Below are 23,023 nucleotides of genomic sequence, written 5' to 3'. Positions count from 1 at the left end.
TGAACCATAGCGTTGTTTAAGTGTCAAGCTGTTACTGTCAAAATTCTTTCGGGTAGTCAGAGAGAGAATATATATATATATATATATATATATATATATATATATATATATATATATATATACAGATCTATGACCTTTATAAATCTTAGGGAGCCTATTTATTAAATTATTACATAATGACGATAAATTTTCCGCGTTCTTTTCAAGAATGATTTATTAATCATTCTTTAATTATTCAAAATATAAACAATATTTTACTAATTATTGAGTTTTATACTATATATTAATTAATAAATTATTTAATAAATAAGTATATTTATATATAATTTCAAATTGTATATTTCTCAGAAACCTAAAGAGAGCGACATATTTGAATAATGTATTACTTAGGACATGTATCCTGTGTATAATATAAAATGAAAATAGAAATGATTCGTGAAATATAAGTTAATCTGGGGTCCCTATTTCCTTACTAAAAATATTATGTTTATATACACTCCTTACTTTCTTGTACGTTAGACAGCTCTGTATTATTAGATAAGCGAAGTATAACTTTTTAATTTTATGCAATTCTATCAATTATTATTATTTAAAATGTTCTTCATATATTACAGTAATTGTACAATACGTATTTTTATTTTTAATTATAGTATGTTACTGGACAGAATTGATAATATTACAAGACAATAAATACATACTGTCCATTGTGACAAAAGTTATGAAAAAGATATATTTGACAACTATTCTGATAAAAAAACTGATGCGGCGATAACATGTTTTACATTACAATGCACAGAAACGAATTTTTTGTTTTAAACAATTTAATATTTATCCTTTCTAACAAAAGAAATTATTATCTCTTACGTATTTGTAAGTTTTATACAAACTCTTTTATATGTGTGCACTTGGTACTCAACTTAAACTGTAATTTATGATGTATAATTTATGATAATTTACTACATTGTTCGTTTTTGTACAGAGAAGCAAACAGCAGCACAACTTGCAACAACGCAAGCACATGTTATAGACAAGATCATAATAAACAAGATATAATAAACTACGTAATCTAAAAGAAAATATGTTATAGATAAAATTGACAATAGAAAAAAACTACAAGATGACATAGCATGAATAAAGAATATCCATGTGCATATGGAAAAGTATAATTATATTTATTCACATACGTCAACGCTAGATTGTAAATTCTCAGAATCTCGTCATACTTGACACGTAAAAAATTTATAATGTAGAATCACTTCAAGAATAATTAATAATTTTTTATTAAGAAAACACGTTTATTGTAGCGCAAGATTTATTTTTATCATTTGTTTGTGTGTGATTTACATATTCCAACTGGCAAAGTTTGTCTTCTTTCTTGAAATTACATATATCCTTATTTATTAAATAAATCTACGTATATTTTATGAATAAATAAGTAATAAGTTTTTTAAATCTAAGACACACCTATTATTGCATGTATTTTACATATTTGGGTGGGGCCAATATAATAAAAGCGTTAATAACATCCGCAGATGGCAGTTTGCTGTTAATGTAGAACCGTATTACTATTTCGGTGTTATCATTAATTCACTATAATGACATTTGTAAGTGCTGCATTAATTATACTGGCATGTATTGCTATAAGTTACTTCATTTTGAATTATCGCCGACAGTCTTCTGTTAAAATGATAAACAAAATGCCTGGGCCAAAAGCATTTCCGCTTATTGGAAGTGCTCTTTATTTTCTTCAATATAGTACTGATGGTAATAAAGAAACAAAAATATTTACTTGAAAATTAATTGTCGCTAACATTGCATTAAGTGAAAATAATATGTTGATAACATATCTTATATGATAAACCATAAAACATTTTCTAGAATTTTTTAAAGTTTTAACTAAGTTGGCAGAAGATTATTCATCCCCATTTAAATTTTGGATGGGTAACAAGTTATTCATTGGAATATATGAACCAGATCAAATAAAGGTAGACAAACAGCACGTTTGTGTTTTACTTTTATGTAAATAACTATATTTATTTATATATATGTAGAATTAAGATCTATTCAAAATATTGTATAACAATAATAATTTTTTATATTTTTTACGACTATAACTTGTCAGTAATCTTATCAAAAAGATAATTTTGAAATATATATTAAATGTCTAAATGACACAAACAGATATAGATGTACATTCGAAAGAGTTAAAAATATCTTACATAACATTACAGACAATCTTACAAAGCAGTGTCGATAAAAGTATAATATATAAAATGTTTGAACCAGTATTAGGCAAAGGATTAATCACAGCACCTGGTAAGATATCTTTAATTATATATATATATATATATATTTACATAAGTTCAAATATATGTACAATATTAATATAATACAAAATATAATATAATTTAAAGTTACGGTAAAACTCCTGTTTAGGGGAGGCTGCTCCAATGACATTGGCCTTGACATATGTTGTCGAGATCATCACCTTGAGTAATCTTCAAAAGGTTTTAGCCGTTGCTCGTTATTTGTTAAAAAGTTATAAACAAAAAAAGTTTTATTTCAAAAGGCTATCGTTTTTCGGCACCGTGTACATTTGAGAAGTAAATATATGATCTGTTATACAAAAATATAATGCATATCTAACATATAGTAAAGCTCGTTATTTTGTTTTGATTTCTGTAGTCAAATATGATATGAATTGAAGAGTCAGTGTGCCATAAATTTCTATATTAGACGATTGGAAGATTATCGATTTTCTGAATTTTCAACATGCGTTTACACGAATTTCTCTATATGACACAATTTTAATTCTTTATCAAATTCTTTGTGTGACACATGAAACGCGTGGGCGAAAGAGAGCTTCTGCCTCTCCTTCTGCACCCCCATCTCACAAAAAAACTAACCCAACCCAATCTGTGTTACAAAGCAAAATCTATATCATGCCTTTACACAGATTAGATTGAGTTAGTCTTTTTGTGGGATGAGAGTGCAAGGAGAGGAGCTCCGCCCCTCCCCGCCCTCGCGTTCGATGTGTCACATTTAAATAAATAGATCCATTAAAAGTATGCTTTATCAAACATACGTGATGTGAATAAATTATGTACTATTTATAAATATTTTGTTGTTTATACCTTTTTAACAAATAACGAGCGACGGCTAAAACTTTTTGAAGGTTACTCAGGCTGATGACTTTCACAACATATGTCAAGGTCAAGATCATTGGAGTAGCCTTCCCTACACAGGAGTTTTACTAAAGTTATTTTTCTATATTTAATTTATACAATAACATAATTATAAAAAAGCAACTTTTCTAACGTAATTTACTTGTAGGTTTGTAATTGTATGTTTGTATTTACACATGAACAGTATACACACACACACACACACACACACGCGCGCGCGCGCGCGCGCGCACATAATGTGGCAAATTTAAAATTAGTACTAATTAAATTTCAACTAATATGTGTTTTCATATCATGATTATATTTGTTTATATATTCTTTTTCTTTAATATTTTATTATAATATTTGTTTAGTATCTACATGGATTAAACATCGAAAAGTAATAAGGCCAAGCTTTAATAAAAGTATATTACAAAAGTATTTTGATATATTTGTCGAACAATCTTTAATATTAACGGACGAATTAAGAAAAATTGGACTAAATGGGAATAAAGTCATCCTTTTAGAACATATATCAAAGTATGCTGTGAGAGCTGCATGTGGTAAGTATTTTTATTTATTTATAAAACAACTGCATATATTGTTTATCGTAAAAGTTTAGAAAAAAATTAAAAATTTTGCAAGAGATAAAGAAAAAGAAGTATATTAAATAGGAAATTTCCTTTTTTTTAAGCATTGAAAAAAGCACGAAATTCTCGCATACGGGCACGCTTATTTAAATAATTATTTTGTTATAGATGTCATTTTAATATATCAAGAAAGTTTTATACAAAAAAGCGTTATTCCATTCTCTATTGTTCAAATCTGTCTTTCTTACATAAAATTATAATGTAAAGAAAATGTGTCAATTAAATAAATTTAATAAAAAACTTATTTAAACTTATATATTTTGCTTGTAAAAGTTACAATATTAAAAATATAGGAAAGAATATAAAAGAAAGAATGTAATTATAAAAATTTAATGCAAAAACTTTACGGTACTGTGTAACGATTTATTCGTATATTATTAACAAATACATTATTTTATTTTATTTTATTGTTAATAAAAGCTTTATAACAATGAAAACATATTTAATTGTTAACGAAATGACTGCAACAATTTTCACGTATTATATTTGAAATTTAATAAAATTTGATAAAATACTTCATTATTAATAATTTTTCTACTATATTATTCATGCTACTTTGATACAATTGGTATAACAATGCCAAATTTTTTGTATAAAATTTTTATAACTTTTACACTTTTACATATTTTTTTATATTATCACTTTGGTAAGAAAGACATATAAGTTTAAATAGATTTTGGCTCCTTTTCTTTTATATTAAAATTTTTTGTAAAACAAAAGAAATAAATTCAAACAGTAGATAATAAAATAACGCTTCTTTGTATAACGTCTTTTTTGATGTATTAAACTAACACATTTTTTACATAGTAAGTTTTTGATCAAGCACGTGTAACATCTTTTTTCAGTTTTTTTAAAAAAGTAATTTTAAAAAAATTATATTAGTTTTTTTTTGTAATATTTATGCACAAACCGTTTAAAATATCTTATTTGAGTTATTGAAACTTATTAACAAATTTTTATATTTTTTTATTTTCTAAATCATTTTAATAATAAGATGTGTAAAATATACTGTAAAATATTGTTTAATATTCCACGTAGTAAATTTATACCAAAAATATTCAAACAAAGAATAAAAATAATGAACTGACAATGAGTATAATCTTAAATAGCAAATTGTTATTTTCCAATATTTGGTAACGTAAAACATTTATCTTGTAATTTTAAATTTCACATCACATTTGTTTAACAAAATATTTTATAAAATGAACAACTCAATAGTAGTAGCCAATTACTTGTTGGTATTTTAAGTAATTTTAAGAATTTTTTATGTGATTATAAAGGTACAATGACGGACATCAAAATAGAATTTCCAACAAATCAAATCAATCAATGTATTGAAGCAACAAAAAGGTAAAATACCTTTTTTATTCATAACTTCTTACAATGTAGGTAAACTAAAGAAAGATGTTTTAGCTTCAAAAAAATTAGTAGATTAAGAATGCGGAATGTATTCTTATATCCTAATTTTATATTCAATCTTACTGCTCTGGGACAAAAACAGCGACAGAATAATAACTTCTACCATTCTTTTACAGATAAGGTAAACATTGCAAATATTAATAATAAATATTAATTTTTAACTTGTACAATACTTTACTTACTATATAATTTATTATTATACAGTTAGTACAAGCGCAAATATATGCGAATGAACAGAATACCAAGAGTAAATGTGAAACTCGTAAGTTTTTGCCCATGGTTTATTTTTATGTTTCCATTGTTGTATTATTATGCAAAATTCTTAGAGTCAGCAAAATAATTTTTTTCAAAAAGTTTAATTAGAACGCTATGTTTTAATTGTTAGGTTATTATTAAAATGCTTTTGATCATTGCTAAAGATATTTTTTTTCTTCTACTTTTACTTTTAATTATAATTTTTAAAGTAACATATTGAATTATGCTATCATAAAACTGAGAAAGTAATTAACACATATACAGATGGATACATATGTACATATATTATATACATATAATATAATTATATACACATAATTATGCAAATGTATACAGGCACACAATTTTATATTTTATTTTTTAAATGATGTAGATAGAACACTTCTTGACATTTTAATAGAAGTATTTCATGGAGATAAGTTTTCGCAAGAAATAATTCATGATAATCTAGTGACGATTATACTAGCGGTATGTAAAATCTTTTTATATAATTTCTATATAATTATATATTTATATACAAATAAAACATAATTTATTATATAAAAAATTATAAAGGAATAAGAATAACTAATAAAAAACGAAGCAAGGTAAATAAATGCACTTGCATTGTGTAAAAATTCTCTTTAGTAATAATAAATATTTTTATTCTTCTTTTGAATTATTTTCAATATACAAAAACAAAAAACATATTACTAACATTTAATAAAATAAAGTAATATATATATTCATATATAGGGTGTCCCCATATATACAGGGTTTCCCGAAAATGCCGATAGATATTTTAATGGCAGGTTCTTTAGAACATTTTAAGACGAAAAGTTTAATACAAAAATATCGAGGCTACAATAGTTTTTAAACTGGAAGCAATTATATTTCACGAATGATAGGACTGAGATTTCGTGCTCTCAGGTACGGCAAAATAACAAGGGCTAACATAATATTTATAATATCGTGAAAAGAGCGCTATTTATAGGAGCACTTTTATCACTTGTTATTTTGCCGCACCTGAAAGCGCGAAATCTCAGTCCTATTATTCGTGAAATATAATTGCTTCCAGTTTAAAAACTATTGTAGCCTCGACATTTTTGTATTAAACTTTTCGTCCTAAAATGTTCTAAAGAACCTGCCATTAAAATATTTACCGGTATTTTCGGGACACCCTCTATATATATATGTAATTTTTGTGTATCATAAAATATATATGTTTCTTGTTTGTTTTGCAAGCTTAGAGCTTGATTTCATAATGGCTTTTGTAAATGTTCCAGTTTTTTCGAAATAATTTACACATGTGATCCGTGATTGAAATCTAATTTTACATTGCTATAAACAAGTTGCATTTTTTCAATACACAACACAAAGAATAACGATAAGCACCCTCTTTCTAAATAATTAAATAAAAATATGGTGTATAGAATTTTATGTGAAGATTATGATACATCATGTTGATAACTTATTAAAAATACTCATCAATCAGCATTATATAATCATTAGTCATAGATTTTTGAATCACGAGTTTAAGTGAAATAATTGATAATGTTGAAGTCTTGAATGTGGAAGATATTAGTAAGGGATTATCAGAAATGTCATTATTAAGTAAAAGAATGGTCTCAAAACAGATACCTAAGGTCTTCATCATATGTATATGAATATATATATGCAAATATTGATCCTGAGTTTCTACATGTTTATTTTCTCTTCCTTCACATCATATGCGATTTAACAGTCATTCGTCTTCTTGTTAATTTATATCTAATTCCTCGTCAGCGTGTTATCTATTTTTATATGAAGATTGTTTAAAAATAGGTTTGAAACATTTATTATTATTATTAAAGAGAATTTTTACATAATATAAGTGCATTTATTTACTGCACTCAGCTCTTATTAAACCTATTTTTCCCGATTTTTTATATTCAATATATTAGAGCCTTTTACTTTTATTAATTATTAAATGAAATTTTCTTAATTAGAATTTTGATACAACCTCTGTTACGATTGATTTTGCGATCTTCATGTTAGCAAATTTCCCAGAGATACAAGTACGTATTTATAAAATTTATATAAAATTTTTTCGTAATAAACTGATCGTTTAGAATAATACAATTCTCTATAAAAAATATTTTTTACGTAATAATAAAAAATACTTTTTCAATAAATTTTGCTATTCAAGTAAATAATAATACTTTGTTTAGAGTCGTCTTTTCACATATTGTTATATATATTATATAAATTATAGTAATTTCTAATAATATTAATAAAATTATTAAATTGTTAGTTTTGCTTTTTCAAATTATAATTTAAATTTGATTTGTATAAACATTTTTATTATTCAAAATAATAAATACACTTATAACAAGCAAGTAAATAAGAAATGTATATATTATATGTAACTTATTACAAAAATATTTAAACAATTTTGAGTGTATTATTTTAATTTAAAAAAATGGTAAATGTCTATAATAACTACTGCAGCGAAAAATCAATTTTTTTCAATACCAATCAACAAAACTACTATAGAAATGAAATGTAGAAATGTTTTTAGGGAGGGGCAAGTCTTTCTTAAGAATTTATTCAATAACAAGTTATAGAAATGCCAAATTATACTGTCCTTCGAGTTTTGTTTACAAACATTAATTATTGTATTTGTTGCTTTACTTTTTTTATATATATTCACTATATATTCATAATACACGCGCACACACGCCTTCGGCCCCTCCTCCCGCACCCATTCCGTCCACCTCGCTTCGCATATACGTTGCAAGACAAAGCAAAATTTACATGGGTTTGCAACTTTCCACCAAAGCGAGGTGGACGGGTCGGGCGCGAGAGGGGGGCCGATGGCCCCCCTTGCACCGCTCTCTGTGTGTGTGTGTGTATTATGAAAATATTTCTTTATTCATATTTATATTATTCCATTTTATAATGATTTAATGAATAATGTTTAATAAATTTATTTAAGTAATTTTGTTACTTGTAACTTCTTAAGAAAGACTTGCCCCTCCCTAAAAGCATTTTTACATTCCATTTCTATAGTAGTTTTGTTAATTGGTATTGAAAAAATTGGTTTTTCGCTGCAGTAGCTATTATAGACATTTACCAAAAAAATTAATAATTTTAATATAGCTACAAAATGTCTACACTAATTTTTATTAATTTAATCATTATCAATATTTTGATACCAAAATAATGAATTCGTATACATAAATAATAATATATATAATTGTATATAAATAATATAATTAATATACATATATATATATAGTGTATTGTGTATATATTAAAAACTAGGTCTACCTTACCATATAATACACATATGTTTATACTTCTGATATATTTATACATATAGAGGGTATATATTTATTTAATTAATTTTATTTAATCTTACAATAGGAAAAAGTGTATCAAGAATTATGGGAAATTTATGGGACAAAAACTCCAAAATCTGCTCCAATTAGATACGAAGATTTACCAAATATGAATTACTTAGATTGTGTTATTAAAGAAACTATGAGAATATTTCCTCCTGTTCCTTGCATTGGGCGACATCTAACAGAGGATGTAAAAATAGGTTTGTTTTCAAAAATAATTATCTTTTTATTTTATATATATGTATATGTTATCATTAAATGTATAATTAACGTTACATATAACTTAAATACAAATAAATCATAATTTTTAAAAAATAACTAAATATATTTTATTATTTAAAAATTATGTTCTTATTTCATGGTCATTTCTTATTTCATCATCATTATATATAAATTAAAAGCTAAATATAAAAAAAATACACAATAATGTACATTTGGTAAGATTAATAGTTTTCTTTTTGTGCAATTATTTTTGAAATTTATTTCAATTTACAAAAATAAAATTTAAAAAATACGTCTTCGTGACTGAATGAGCTTAATCTTGATTATATTTTCAGGGTTACTGTTCTGAATAATTTCCAATAAATTTTAACCGTTGCTCATTGTTTATTTAAAAGTTATTAACAAAAGAACTTCTAAATTATATGTAATTTTCAAATTATATATATTTTATAAAATGCTATACGTTTAAAACTTTTGGGGGAGACTCAGAATAGTGATCTCAACATATATAAGATCAAAGTTATTAGATCTGTTTTTTTTTAATTTTACTGATATATGTTTTAGGAGAGTTTATCCTGCCAAGAGACACTGAGGTTCTTTTAGGAATAATAACTCTACATCGAAATGAAAAATATTGGTCCAATCCGTTGGTATTTGATCCGGACAGATTTCTCCCTGAAAAAGAAGAAATTAAGTCTTATTCGTCTTACTACATGCCATTTGGTGTGGGATCCAGAAATTGTATAGGTAAGCACAATTCAAAATATATGTTATTATAAAATTGATTTGCATATAAGCAACTGATAAGTTTTTGCAGGTATGAATTATGCAATGATTTCACTGAAAGTTGTCTTAGCAACTTTGATACGAACATTTGTATTCAAAGTAGATAAAAGCATTCCGATAGATAAAATTAAATTAAATACGGATATAACTCTATATTCTGTTGAACCCCTAGAAGTCAAAATTGAAAAACGCGATCTACATTAAAATAGTGTAAATATATATTTATTGAAAAATAATCTAATATCTTTTGTATGATGCTTTCTATATACATAATATATGTATATGGTATATAAATAAGAAGAGAAAACGGTAAGTTTTCTATAACTATTTACTATAACAGTCTAAAACTGTAAAGATAAGTCACAATTTATCTATGATGTGATTAAAATTAAATGTGGTCTAATAATAGTTGCACACAAATAGTTAGAGGTACATCTATATCTACAACTGCTTTTTACAATAATTAAACGGCATTTAGTAAAGGACTACATATTCTGCAAATGTTAACAGTTGTTGAACAGCATTTCGGAATTATCGTTACGCAACAAAAACATGAAATTTTAAAGGGAGAAAATATGGAAAAGGAGCGAGTAAAGTGTTAATGTTTCTTGGCTTGAATCGCAGCTTGAAAATGTTAACAATGCAACTGTTTAACTTAAATAGTTATTACTGGTGTTACAAATGGTTAAATATAATTATTATGTGGTTATTAATGGTTTAATTTACCTAAGCGTTAGAAATTAAAATTCCATCAAAGTATTGTATTAAAGTACAGAGAAATTATGCAGAAAAATATATTTAATTATTGTTTATTTATCTTTATCTGTTTTATGTTATTTCTTTTAAAAATAAACTTATACATACAATTAGTAAAAATATTTTGGTTTACATTTCATTTACCATCTCGTATTATGTTAATCAATATAGTATTAATATATACAAGGTGTTTCAGAATTAATAGCAAAAAATGAAGAAGGATAATCTTTATAAATTAAAATAAATTGTCCTATAAACATATATCTGGGAACGCACCCTGTTGCGTTATAGTTCCCAGAGTCTCCTTCAAAAATTCAAAATTTGGAAAACTTTTCTTTTGAAATTGAAAAATTCGATGTCTCCATCATGGAGATTCGAAATCTTTATTAAATATCCACGTAAACTTCCATAAATGTCTACTACACATCCACAGTTTTATATTTCTATTTTAAATACGTTAGATGTATTCATACAGATATCATATGTATATACGTTATATGAAGCGATCATAAATATTTTATGAAGCAATCATAAATATTCTTAGAATAATTATAAATACTTAAATAATATAAAACTTTCATGGACAATTAATAAAATTTATTTATAATTACATATATTATTAATGGGAGTAAGATAGAATTGTTATAAATGTTTTTTCTAAAAAAAGTAACAAAAACCAAACAATCACTTATAAATGATTAAATTTATATTATTCACTTGTCAGTTTTATGTACGTACTAACTATGCGTACCAAATACAGAAAATATATTTCGTATATTTAATGTGCAATTAGTACATGCATCAAAGTCAATAAATAATATTATTGCACCCATGGGTCGATTTACGTCGATACTTGCAAGAAAACGTCAGAAATGTGCGAATCACGTCACTCTTGTATGCCGAGGAATAAATAATGAAACGCTGATTAGAAAAAGGAATGATACTTTTATTAATTGTATACAACCTCAGGATATATCTGTAAGAAATGAAGCTATGTAAAAAAAATGACGCGACGCTGTTTTACATTACAATCTGTACAGAAACGAATTTCTAGTTTTTTACAATTTAACATTTATTCTTTTTAACAAAAGAAGTCATTATCTCTCACATTTTTGTAAATTTTATACAAACTCTTTTATATATGCACTTGATACTCAACTTGAATTGTAATTTATGATATAAAATTTATGATGATTTGCTCTATTGTTCATTTTTGTACAGAAAAGTGTACAGCAGCACAACTTGTAACAACGCAAACACATTTTATAGACAAGATCAAGATGTATTGAACTACGTAATAAAAAAAACAACTTATTAAACAAAGTTGAGAATAGAACAAAAACTACAAGATGACATAGCATGAATAAAGAATATCCATGCATATGGCAAAGTATAATTATATTTATTTACATACATCAATGCTAAATTGAAAATTCTCAGAATCTTCTACGTGTCATACTGACACGTAAAATATTTATAATGTAGAATCACTTCATGAATAATTAATTATTTTTTATTTATAAAACACGTTTTTTGCGCAAGATTTATTTTTATTATTTGTTTGTGTGTGATTTACATATTCCATGTGGAGAAGTTTGTCTTCTTTCTTGAAATTACATATATCCTTTTTTATTAAATAATTTATAAATTAATATATAGTATACAATTCAATAATTAGTAAAATATTATTTACATTTTGAGTACATAATTTGTTTTTTATGTAACGCTGTAAAAATACTTTGACAGGTGTCAAATTAGGATTATTAATTATTAATTAGCCAACTCCTTGAAACAATAAGCTAAAATACAATTTTACTGATATTTAAAATAATTACTTCTTAATACTAAACTATAACAACTCTATTCTATGTAACAATACATTCTGTGCTTTCTAAATGCGTGCACAGAGAATCACATATAATTAACCTGTACCTTCATTATTATCATATAGTCCTCTTATATTATTCGTGCGTCTTGATGCATAGAAGCGAACAAGCAGTTCGGAACAATAAACTAAGAATTAAATCAAAATCTTTTAGGTTATGAGATCAAAATGAAAACATGTTAATAAATATCCATATATTACAGTAATTGTACAATACGTATTTTTATTTTTAATTATAGTATGTTACTGGACAGAATTGATAATATTACAAGACAATAAATACATACTGTCCATTGTGACAAAAGTTATGAAAAAGATATATTTGACAACTATTCTGATAAAAAAACTGATGCGGCGATAACATGTTTTACATTACAATGCACAGAAACAAATTTTTTGTTTTAAACAATTTAATATTTATCCTTTCTAACAAAAGAAATTATTATCTCTTACGTATTTGTAAGTTTTATACAAACTCTTTTATATGTGTGCACTTGGTACTCAACTTAAACTGTAATTTATGATGTATAATTTATGATAATTTACTACATTGTTCGTTTTTGTACAGAGAAGCAAACAGCAGCACAACTTGCAACAACGCAAGCACATGTTATAGACAAGATCATAATAAACTACGTAATCTAAAAGAAAATATGTTATAGATAAAATTGACAATAGAAAAAAACTACAAGATGACATAGCATGAATAAAGAATATCCATGTGCATATGGAAAAGTATAATTATATTTATTCACATACGTCAACGCTAGATTGTAAATTCTCAGAATCTCGTCATACTTGACACGTAAAAAATTTATAATGTAGAATCACTTCAAGAATAATTAATAATTTTTTATTAAGAAAACACGTTTATTGTAGCGCAAGATTTATTTTTATCATTTGTTTGTGTGTGATTTACATATTCCAACTGGCAAAGTTTGTCTTCTTTCTTGAAATTACATATATCCTTATTTATTAAATAAATCTACGTATAATATTTTATGAATAAATAAGTAATAAGTTTTTTAAATCTAAGACACCTATTATTGCATGTATTTTACATATTTGGGTGGGGCCAATATAATAAAAGCGTTAATAACATCCGCAGATGGCAGTTTGCTGTTAATGTAGAACCGTATTACTATTTCGGTGTTATCATTAATTCACTATAATGACATTTGTAAGTGCTGCATTAATTATACTGGCATGTATTGCTATAAGTTACTTCATTTTGAATTATCGCCGACAGTCTTCTGTTAAAATGATAAACAAAATGCCTGGGCCAAAAGCATTTCCGCTTATTGGAAGTGCTCTTTATTTTCTTCAATATAGTACTGATGGTAATAAAGAAACAAAAATATTTACTTGAAAATTAATTGTCGCTAACATTGCATTAAGTGAAAATAATATGTTGATAACATATCTTATATGATAAACCATAAAACATTTTCTAGAATTTTTTAAAGTTTTAACTAAGTTGGCAGAAGATTATTCATCCCCATTTAAATTTTGGATGGGTAACAAGTTATTCATTGGAATATATGAACCAGATCAAATAAAGGTAGACAAACAGCACGTTTGTGTTTTACTTTTATGTAAATAACTATATTTATTTATATATATGTAGAATTAAGATCTATTCAAAATATTGTATAACAATAATAATTTTTTATATTTTTTACGACTATAACTTGTCAGTAATCTTATCAAAAAGATAATTTTGAAATATATATTAAATGTCTAAATGACACAAACAGATATAGATGTACATTCGAAAGAGTTAAAAATATCTTACATAACATTACAGACAATCTTACAAAGCAGTGTCGATAAAAGTATAATATATAAAATGTTTGAACCAGTATTAGGCAAAGGATTAATCACAGCACCTGGTAAGATATCTTTAATTATATATATATATATATATATTTACATAAGTTCAAATATATGTACAATATTAATATAATACAAAATATAATATAATTTAAAGTTACGGTAAAACTCCTGTTTAGGGGAGGCTGCTCCAATGACATTGGCCTTGACATATGTTGTCGAGATCATCACCTTGAGTAATCTTCAAAAGGTTTTAGCCGTTGCTCGTTATTTGTTAAAAAGTTATAAACAAAAAAAGTTTTATTTCAAAAGGCTATCGTTTTTCGGCACCGTGTACATTTGAGAAGTAAATATATGATCTGTTATACAAAAATATAATGCATATCTAACATATAGTAAAGCTCGTTATTTTGTTTTGATTTCTGTAGTCAAATATGATATGAATTGAAGAGTCAGTGTGCCATAAATTTCTATATTAGACGATTGGAAGATTATCGATTTTCTGAATTTTCAACATGCGTTTACACGAATTTCTCTATATGACACAATTTTAATTCTTTATCAAATTCTTTGTGTGACACATGAAACGCGTGGGCGAAAGAGAGCTTCTGCCTCTCCTTCTGCACCCCCATCTCACAAAAAAACTAACCCAACCCAATCTGTGTTACAAAGCAAAATCTATATCATGCCTTTACACAGATTAGATTGAGTTAGTCTTTTTGTGGGATGAGAGTGCAAGGAGAGGAGCTCCGCCCCTCCCCGCCCTCGCGTTCGATGTGTCACATTTAAATAAATAGATCCATTAAAAGTATGCTTTATCAAACATACGTGATGTGAATAAATTATGTACTATTTATAAATATTTTGTTGTTTATACCTTTTTAACAAATAACGAGCGACGGCTAAAACTTTTTGAAGGTTACTCAGGCTGATGACTTTCACAACATATGTCAAGGTCAAGATCATTGGAGTAGCCTTCCCTACACAGGAGTTTTACTAAAGTTATTTTTCTATATTTAATTTATACAATAACATAATTATAAAAAAGCAACTTTTCTAACGTAATTTACTTGTAGGTTTGTAATTGTATGTTTGTATTTACACATGAACAGTATACACACACACACACACACACACACGCGCGCGCGCGCGCGCGCGCACATAATGTGGCAAATTTAAAATTAGTACTAATTAAATTTCAACTAATATGTGTTTTCATATCATGATTATATTTGTTTATATATTCTTTTTCTTTAATATTTTATTATAATATTTGTTTAGTATCTACATGGATTAAACATCGAAAAATAATAAGGCCAAGCTTTAATAAAAGTATATTACAAAAGTATTTTGATATATTTGTCGAACAATCTTTAATATTAACGGACGAATTAAGAAAAATTGGACTAAATGGGAATAAAGTCATCCTTTTAGAACATATATCAAAGTATGCTGTGAGAGCTGCATGTGGTAAGTATTTTTATTTATTTATAAAACACAACTGCTTATATTGTTTATCGTAAAAGTTTAGAAAAAAATTAAAAATTTTGCAAGAGATAAAGAAAAAGAAGTATATTAAATAGGAAATTTCCTTTTTTTTAAGCATTGAAAAAAGCACGGAATTCTCGCATACGGGCACGCTTATTTAAATAATTATTTTGTTATAGATGTCATTTTAATATATCAAGAAAGTTTTATGCAAAAAAGCGTTATTCCATTCTCTATTGTTCAAATCTGTCTTTCTTACATAAAATTATAATATAAAGAAAATGTGTCAATTAAATAAATTTAATAAAAAACTTATTTAAACTTATATATTTTTCTTGTAAAAGTTACAATATTAAAAATATAAAAAAGAATATAAAAGAAAGAATGTAATTATAAAAATTTAATGCAAAAACTTTACGGTACTGTGTAACGATTTATTCGTATAATATTAACAAATACATTATTTTATTTTATTTTATTGTTAATAAAAGCTCTTTATAACAATGAAGACATATTTAATGGTTATACGAAATGACTGCAACAATTTTCACGTATTATATTTGAAATTTAATAAAATTTGATAAAATACTTCATTATTAATAATTTTTCTACTATATTATTCATGCTACTTTGATACAATTGGTATAACAATGCCAAATTTTTTGTATAAAATTTTTATAACTTTTACACTTTTACATATTTTTTTATATTATTACTTTGGTAAGAAAGCCATATAAGTTTAAGTAGATTTTGGCTCACTCTTTTATATTAAAATTTTTTGTAAAACAAAAGCAATAAATTCAAACAGTTGATAATAAAATAACGCTTCTTTGTATAACGTCTTTTTTGATGTATTAAACTAACATATTTTTTACATAGTAAATTTTTGATCAAGCACATGTAACATCTTTTTTCAGTTTTTTTAAAAAAGTAATTTTTAAAAAATTATATTAGTTCTTTTTTCGTAATATTTATGCACAAACCGTCTAAAATATCTTATTTGAGTTATTGAAACTTATTAACAAATTTTTATATTTTTTTATTTTCTAAAACATTTTAATAATAAGATGTGTAAAATATGCTGTGAAATATTGTTTAATATTCCACATAGTAAATTTATATCAAAAATATTCAAGCAAACAATAAAAATAATAAACTAACAATGAGTATAATCTTACACAGCAAATTGTTATTTTCCAATATTTGGTAATGTAAAACATTATCTTGTATTTTTAAATTTCGCATCACATTTGTTTAACGAAGTATTTTATAAAATGAACAACTCAATAGTAGTAGTCAATTACTAGTTAAAAGAAATCTTAAAAATTTTTTATGTGATTATAAAGGTACAATGACGGACATCAAAATAGAATCTCTAACAAATCAAATCAATCAATGTATTGAAGCAACGAAAAGGTAAAATACCTTTTTTATTCATAACTTTTTACAATGTAGGTAAACTAAAGAAAGATGTTTTAGCATTCAAAAAATTGGTAGATTAAGAATACGGAATATATTCTTATATCCTAATTTTATATTCAATCTTACTGCTCTGGGACAAAAACTGCGACAGTATAATAACTTCTACCATTCTTTTACAGATAAGGTAAATATTGCAAATATTAATAATAAATATTAATTTTTAACTTGTACAGTACTTTACCTACTATATAATTTATTATTACACAGTTAATACAAGCGCAAATATATGCGAATGAACAGAATACCAAGAGTAAATGTGAAACTCGTAAGTTTTTGCTCATGGTTTATTTTTATGTTTCCATTGTTGTATTATGATGCAAAATTCTTAGAGTCAGCAAAATAATTTTTTTCAAAAAGTTTAATTATAACGCTATGTTTTAATTGTTAGGTTATTATTAAAATGCTTTTGATCATTGCTAAAGATATTTTTTTTCTTCTACATTTACTTTTAATTATAATTTTCAAAGTAACATATTGAATTATGCTATCATAAAACTGAGAAAGTAATTAACACATATACAGATGGATACATATGTACATATATTATATACATATAATATAATTATATACACATAATTATGCAAATGTATACAGGCACACAATTTTATATTTTATTTTTTAAATGATGTAGATAGAACACTTCTTGACATTTTAATAGAAGTATTTCATGGAGATAAGTTTTCGCAAGAAATAATACATGATAATCTAGTGACGATTATACTAGCGGTATGTAAAATCTTTTTATATAATTTCTATATAATTATATATTTATATACAAATAAAACATAATTTATTGTATAAAAAATTATAAAGGAATAAGAATAACTAATGAAAAACTAAGCGAGGTAAATAAATGCACTTACATTGTGTAAAAATTCTCTCTCTCTCTCTCTTTAGTAATAATAAATATTTTTATTCTTCTTTTGAATTATTTTCAACATACAAAAATAAAAAAACATATTACTAACATATAAATAACACTATTTAATAAGATAAAGTAATATATATATATATATATATATATATATATATATATATATATATATATATATGTGTGTGTGTGTGTCACTTTTGTGTATCATAAAATATACATGTTCCTTATTTGTTTTGCAAGCTTAGAGCTTGATTTCATAATGGCTTTTGTAAATGTTCCAGTTTTTTTCGAAACAATTTACACATGTGATCCGTGATTAAAATATAATTTTACATTGCTATAAACAAATTGCATTTTTTCAATAAACAACACAAAGAATAACAACAATCACCCTCTCTCTAAACAATTATTTAAAAATATGGTGTATAGAATTTTATGTGAAGATTATGATACATTATGTTTACAACTTATTAAAAATACTCATCGATCAGCATTATATAATCATTGGTCAAAAATTTTTGAATCACGAGTTTAAGTAAAATAATTGATAATGTTAAAGTCTTGAATGTGGAAGAGTCATTCGTCTTCTTGTTAATTTATATCTAACTCCTCGTCACTATGTTATCTATTTTTATATGAAGATTGTTTAAAGAAAGATCTGAAACATTTATTATTAATCTTAAAGACAATTTTTACATAATATAAGTGCATTTGTTTACTGCACCCAGCTCTTATTAAGCCTATTTTTTCCGTTTTTTATATTCAATATATTAGAACCTTTTACTTGTATTAATCATTAAATGACATTTTCTAAATTAGAGTTTTGATACAACCTCTGTTACGATTGATTTTGCGATCTTCATGTTAGCAAATTTCCCAGAGATACAAGTACGTATTTATAAAATTTATATAAAATTTTTTTGTAATAAACTGATCGTTTAGAATAATACAATTCTTTATAAAAAATATTTTTTACGTAACAATAAAAAATACTTTTTAATAAATTTTGCTATTCAAGTAAATAATAATACTTTGTTTAGAGTCGTCTTTTCACATTGTTATATATATTATATAAATTATAGTAATTTCTAATAATATTAATAAAATTATTAAATTGTTAGTTTGCTTTTTCAAATTATAATTTAAATTTGATTTGTATAAACATTTTTATTATTTAAAATAATAAATACACTTATAACAAGCAAGTAAATAAGAAATGTATATTATATATGTAACTTATTACAAAAATATTTAAACAATTTTGAGTGTATTATTTTAATTTAAAAAAATGATAAATGTTTATAATAACTACTGCAGCGAAAAATCAATTTTTTTCAATACCAATCAACAAAACTACTATAGAAATGAAATGTAGAAATGTTTTTAGGGAGGGGCAAGTCTTTCTTAAGAATTTATTCAATAACAAGTTATAGAAATGCCAAATTATACTGTCCTTCGAGTTTTGTTTACAAACATTACTGTATTTGTTGCTTTATTTTTATATATATTTTTAATATATTTATAATACACACACCCACGCGCGGTGGGTGGATGCAAGAGGGGCCTTCGGCCCTTCCTCTTGCACCAGCTCCGTCCACCTCGCTTCGCATATACGTTGCAAGACAAAGCAAAGTTTACATCGGTTTGCAACTTTCCACGCAAAGCGAAGTGGATGGGTCGGGTGCGAGAGGGGGGCCGAAGGCCCCCACTTGCAACGCCCTCTGTGCGTGTGCGTGCGTGCGTGCGTGCGTGCGTGCGTGCGTGCGTGCGTGCGTGCGTGTGTGTGTGTGTGTGTGTGTGTGTGTGTGTGTATTATGAAAATATTTCTTTATTCATATTTATATTATTCCATTTATAATGATTTAATGAATAATGTTTAATAAATTTATTTAAGTAATTTTGTTACTTGTAACTTCTTAAGAAAGACTTGCCCCTCCCTAAAAGCATTTTTACATTCCATTTCTATAGTAGTTTTGTTGATTGGTATTGAAAAAATTGGTTTTTCGCTGCAGTAGCTATTATAGACATTTACCAAAAAAATTAATAATTTTAATATAGCTATAAAATGTCTACACTAATTTTTATTAATTTAAACATTATCAATATTTCGATACCAAAATAATAAATTCGTATACATAAATAATAATATATGTAATCGTATGTATAAATAACATAATTAATATACATATATAGATATAGTGTATTGTATATATATTAAAAACTAGGTCTACACTACCATATAGTACACATATGTTTATACTTCTGATATCATATTTATACATATAATAAGTATATTTATTTAATTAATTTTATTTAATCATACAATAGGAAAAAGTGTATCAAGAATTATGGGAAATTTATGGGACAAAAACTCCAAAATCTGCTCCAATTAGATACAAAGATTTACCAAATATGAATTACTTAGATTGTGTTATTAAAGAAACTATGAGATTATTTCCTCCTGTTCCTTTCGTTGACCGACGTCTAACAGAAGATGTAAAAATAGGTTTGTTTTCAAAAATAATTATCTTTTTATTTTATATATTTATATGTTATCATTAAATGTATAATTAACGTTACATATAACTTAAATACGAAAAAAATCATAATTTTAAAAAAATAACTAAATATATTTTATTATTTAAAAATTATGTTCTTATTTCATGGTTATATATAAATTATAAGCTAAATATAAAAAAAATACACAATAATGTACATTTGGTAAGATTAATAGTTTTCTTTTTGTGCAATTATTTTTGAAATTTATTTCAATTTACAAAAATAAAATTTAAAAAATACGTCTTCGTGACTGAATGAGCTTAATCTTGATTATATTTTCAAGGTTGCTGTTCTGAATAATTTCCAATAAATTTTAACCGTTACTCATTGTTTATTAAAAAGTTATTAACAAAAGAACTTCTAAATTATATGTAATTTTCAAATTATATATATTTTATAAAATGCTATACGCTTAAAACTTTTGGGGGAGACTCAGAACAGTGATCTCAACATATATCAATGTAAGATCAAAGTTATTAGATCTGTTTCTTTTTAAATTTTACTGATATATGTTTTAGAAGAGTTTATCTTGCCAAAAGACACTGAGGTTTTTTTGGGAATAATAACTCTACACCGAAATGAAAAGTATTGGCCCAATCCGTTGGTATTTGATCCGAACAGATTTCTCCCTGAAAAAAGAGATATGTCTTATTCATCTTACTACATGCCATTTAGTTTGGGATCCAGAAATTGTATAGGTAAGCACAATTCAAAACAAATGTTATCATAAAATTAATTTGCATATAAGCAACTGACAATTTTTGCAGGTATGAATTATGCAATGATTTCACTGAAAGTTGTCTTAGCAACTTTGATACGAACATTTGTATTCAAAGTAGATAAAATCATTCCGATAGATAAAATTAAATTAAATACGGATATAACTCTATATTCTGTTGAACCCCTAGAAGTCAAAATTGAAAAACGCGATCTACATTAAAATAGTGTAAATATATATTTATTGAAAAATAATCTAATATCTTTTGTATGATGCTTTCTATATACATAATATATGTATATGGTATATAAATGAGAAGAGAAAACGGTAAGTTTTCTATAACTGTTTACTATAACAGTCTAAAACTGTAAAGATAAGTCACAATTTATCTATGATGTGATTAAAATTAAATGTGGTCTAATAATAGTTGCACACAAATAGTTAGAGGTACATCTATATCTACAACTGCTTTTTACAATAATTAAACGGCATTTAGTAAAGGACCACATATTCTGCAAATGTTAACAGTTGTTGAACAGCATTTCGGAATTATCGTTACGCAACAAAAACATGAAATTTTAACGGGAGAAAATATGGAAAAGGAGCGAGTAAAGTGTTAATGTTTCTTGGCTTGAATCGCAGCTTGAAAATGTTAACAATGCAACTGTTTAACTTAAATAGTTATTACTGGTGTTACAAATGGTTAAATATAACTATTATGTGGTTATTAATGGTTTAATTTACCTAAGCGTTAGAAATTAAAATTCCATCAAAGTATTGTATTAAAGTACAGAGAAATTATGCAGAAAAATATATTTAATTATTGTTTATTTATCTTTATCTGTTTTATGTTATTTCTTTTAAAAATAAACTTATACATACAATTAGTAAAAATATTTTGGTTTACATTTCATTTACCATCTCGTATTATGTTAATCAATATAGTATTATTATATACAAGGTGTTTCAGAATTAATAGCAAAAAATGAAGAAGGATAATCTCTATAAATTAAAATAAACTGGCCCTTAAACAAATATCTAGAAATGCACCTTGTTGCGTTATAGTTCCCAAAGTCTCCTTCAAAAATTCGAAATTTGGAAAACTTTTCTTTCGTAATTGAAAAATTGGATGTCTCCATCATGGAGACTCGAAATCTTTATTAAATATTCCTGTAAACTTCCATAGATGTCTACTAGACATCCACAGTTTTATATTTCTATTTTAAATACGTTAGATGTATTCATACAGATATCATATGTATATACGTTATATGAAACGATCATAAATATTCTTGGAGTAATTATAGATATTTCATGAAGCTTTTATAGACAATTAATAAAATTTATTAAATGACTGTCACATAGATTCGTTATGGATGCTTTTTCCACAAAAATTAACAAAAAAACAAAACTATCACTTATAAATTATTGAATTTATATTATTCACTTGTCAGTTATGTACGTACTAATTATTCGTACGTACTAATTATCAAATACAGAAAATATATTTCCGTGTATTTAATATACAATTACATAAAAATCAATAACTAATATTATTGCGCCCACG

At 25.1% G+C, this 23,023-nt stretch overlaps 3 protein-coding genes across 6 annotated transcripts in view; all 3 read left to right on the top strand.

Annotated features, from left to right (window-relative positions):
• The window catches only part of LOC140674286 (cytochrome P450 4C1-like), a 42,549-nt gene that overhangs the window by 19,030 nt on the left and 496 nt on the right, over nucleotides 1-23,023 (top strand). The gene's annotated exons all lie outside the window — the stretch shown is intronic.
• LOC140674284 (cytochrome P450 4C1-like) lies at nucleotides 1,522-10,677 on the top strand. 2 transcript variants are annotated; one of them, XM_072907714.1, is made up of 12 exons: nucleotides 1,522-1,764; nucleotides 1,879-1,985; nucleotides 2,232-2,316; nucleotides 3,539-3,727; nucleotides 5,095-5,164; nucleotides 5,228-5,354; nucleotides 5,438-5,495; nucleotides 5,862-5,956; nucleotides 7,456-7,524; nucleotides 8,876-9,053; nucleotides 9,640-9,822; nucleotides 9,893-10,677. In XM_072907714.1, the coding sequence occupies exons 1-12, from the start codon at nucleotides 1,596-1,598 to the stop codon at nucleotides 10,063-10,065; spliced, it is 1,503 nt and encodes a 500-aa protein (XP_072763815.1). In that variant the 5' UTR covers nucleotides 1,522-1,595; the 3' UTR covers nucleotides 10,066-10,677. The 2 variants fall into 2 exon arrangements, with proteins under 2 accessions (XP_072763815.1, XP_072763816.1); XM_072907715.1 differs by lacking the exon at nucleotides 7,456-7,524.
• Nucleotides 13,600-21,684, top strand: LOC140674287 (cytochrome P450 4C1-like). Of its 2 annotated transcripts, XM_072907721.1 has the most exons (12): nucleotides 13,600-13,842; nucleotides 13,957-14,063; nucleotides 14,310-14,394; nucleotides 15,617-15,805; nucleotides 17,170-17,239; nucleotides 17,303-17,429; nucleotides 17,513-17,570; nucleotides 17,937-18,031; nucleotides 18,999-19,067; nucleotides 20,508-20,685; nucleotides 21,257-21,436; nucleotides 21,506-21,684. In XM_072907721.1, the coding sequence occupies exons 1-12, from the start codon at nucleotides 13,674-13,676 to the stop codon at nucleotides 21,676-21,678; spliced, it is 1,500 nt and encodes a 499-aa protein (XP_072763822.1). In that variant the 5' UTR covers nucleotides 13,600-13,673; the 3' UTR covers nucleotides 21,679-21,684. The 2 variants fall into 2 exon arrangements, with proteins under 2 accessions (XP_072763822.1, XP_072763823.1); XM_072907722.1 differs by lacking the exon at nucleotides 18,999-19,067.

The sequence above is a fragment of the Anoplolepis gracilipes genome, chromosome 15 (genome assembly GCF_047496725.1).
Source record: "Anoplolepis gracilipes chromosome 15, ASM4749672v1, whole genome shotgun sequence".
NCBI classification, from domain to species: domain Eukaryota; kingdom Metazoa; phylum Arthropoda; class Insecta; order Hymenoptera; family Formicidae; genus Anoplolepis; species Anoplolepis gracilipes.
Note: the sequence above shows the minus strand (reverse complement) of the source record. Positions and strands in the feature narration are given on the sequence as shown.

What these genes read in the sequence shown, in the direction of transcription:
- LOC140674287 (XM_072907721.1), top strand. Translation starts at nt 13,674, where the DNA reads ATGACATTTGTAAGTGCTGCATTAATTATACTGGCATGTATTGCTATA. An exon ending in TGCTGTGAGAGCTGCATGTG is followed by an intron (nt 15,806 to 17,169) that starts GTAAGTATTTTT and finishes GTGATTATAAAG; the next exon opens with GTACAATGACGGACATCAAA. An exon ending in CAAGAGTAAATGTGAAACTC is followed by an intron (nt 17,571 to 17,936) that starts GTAAGTTTTTGC and finishes TAAATGATGTAG; the next exon opens with ATAGAACACTTCTTGACATT.
- LOC140674284 (XM_072907714.1), top strand. Translation starts at nt 1,596, where the DNA reads ATGACATTTGTAAGTGCTGCATTAATTATACTGGCATGTATTGCTATA. An exon ending in TGCTGTGAGAGCTGCATGTG is followed by an intron (nt 3,728 to 5,094) that starts GTAAGTATTTTT and finishes GTGATTATAAAG; the next exon opens with GTACAATGACGGACATCAAA. An exon ending in TAGTGACGATTATACTAGCG is followed by an intron (nt 5,957 to 7,455) that starts GTATGTAAAATC and finishes TTTCTTAATTAG; the next exon opens with AATTTTGATACAACCTCTGT.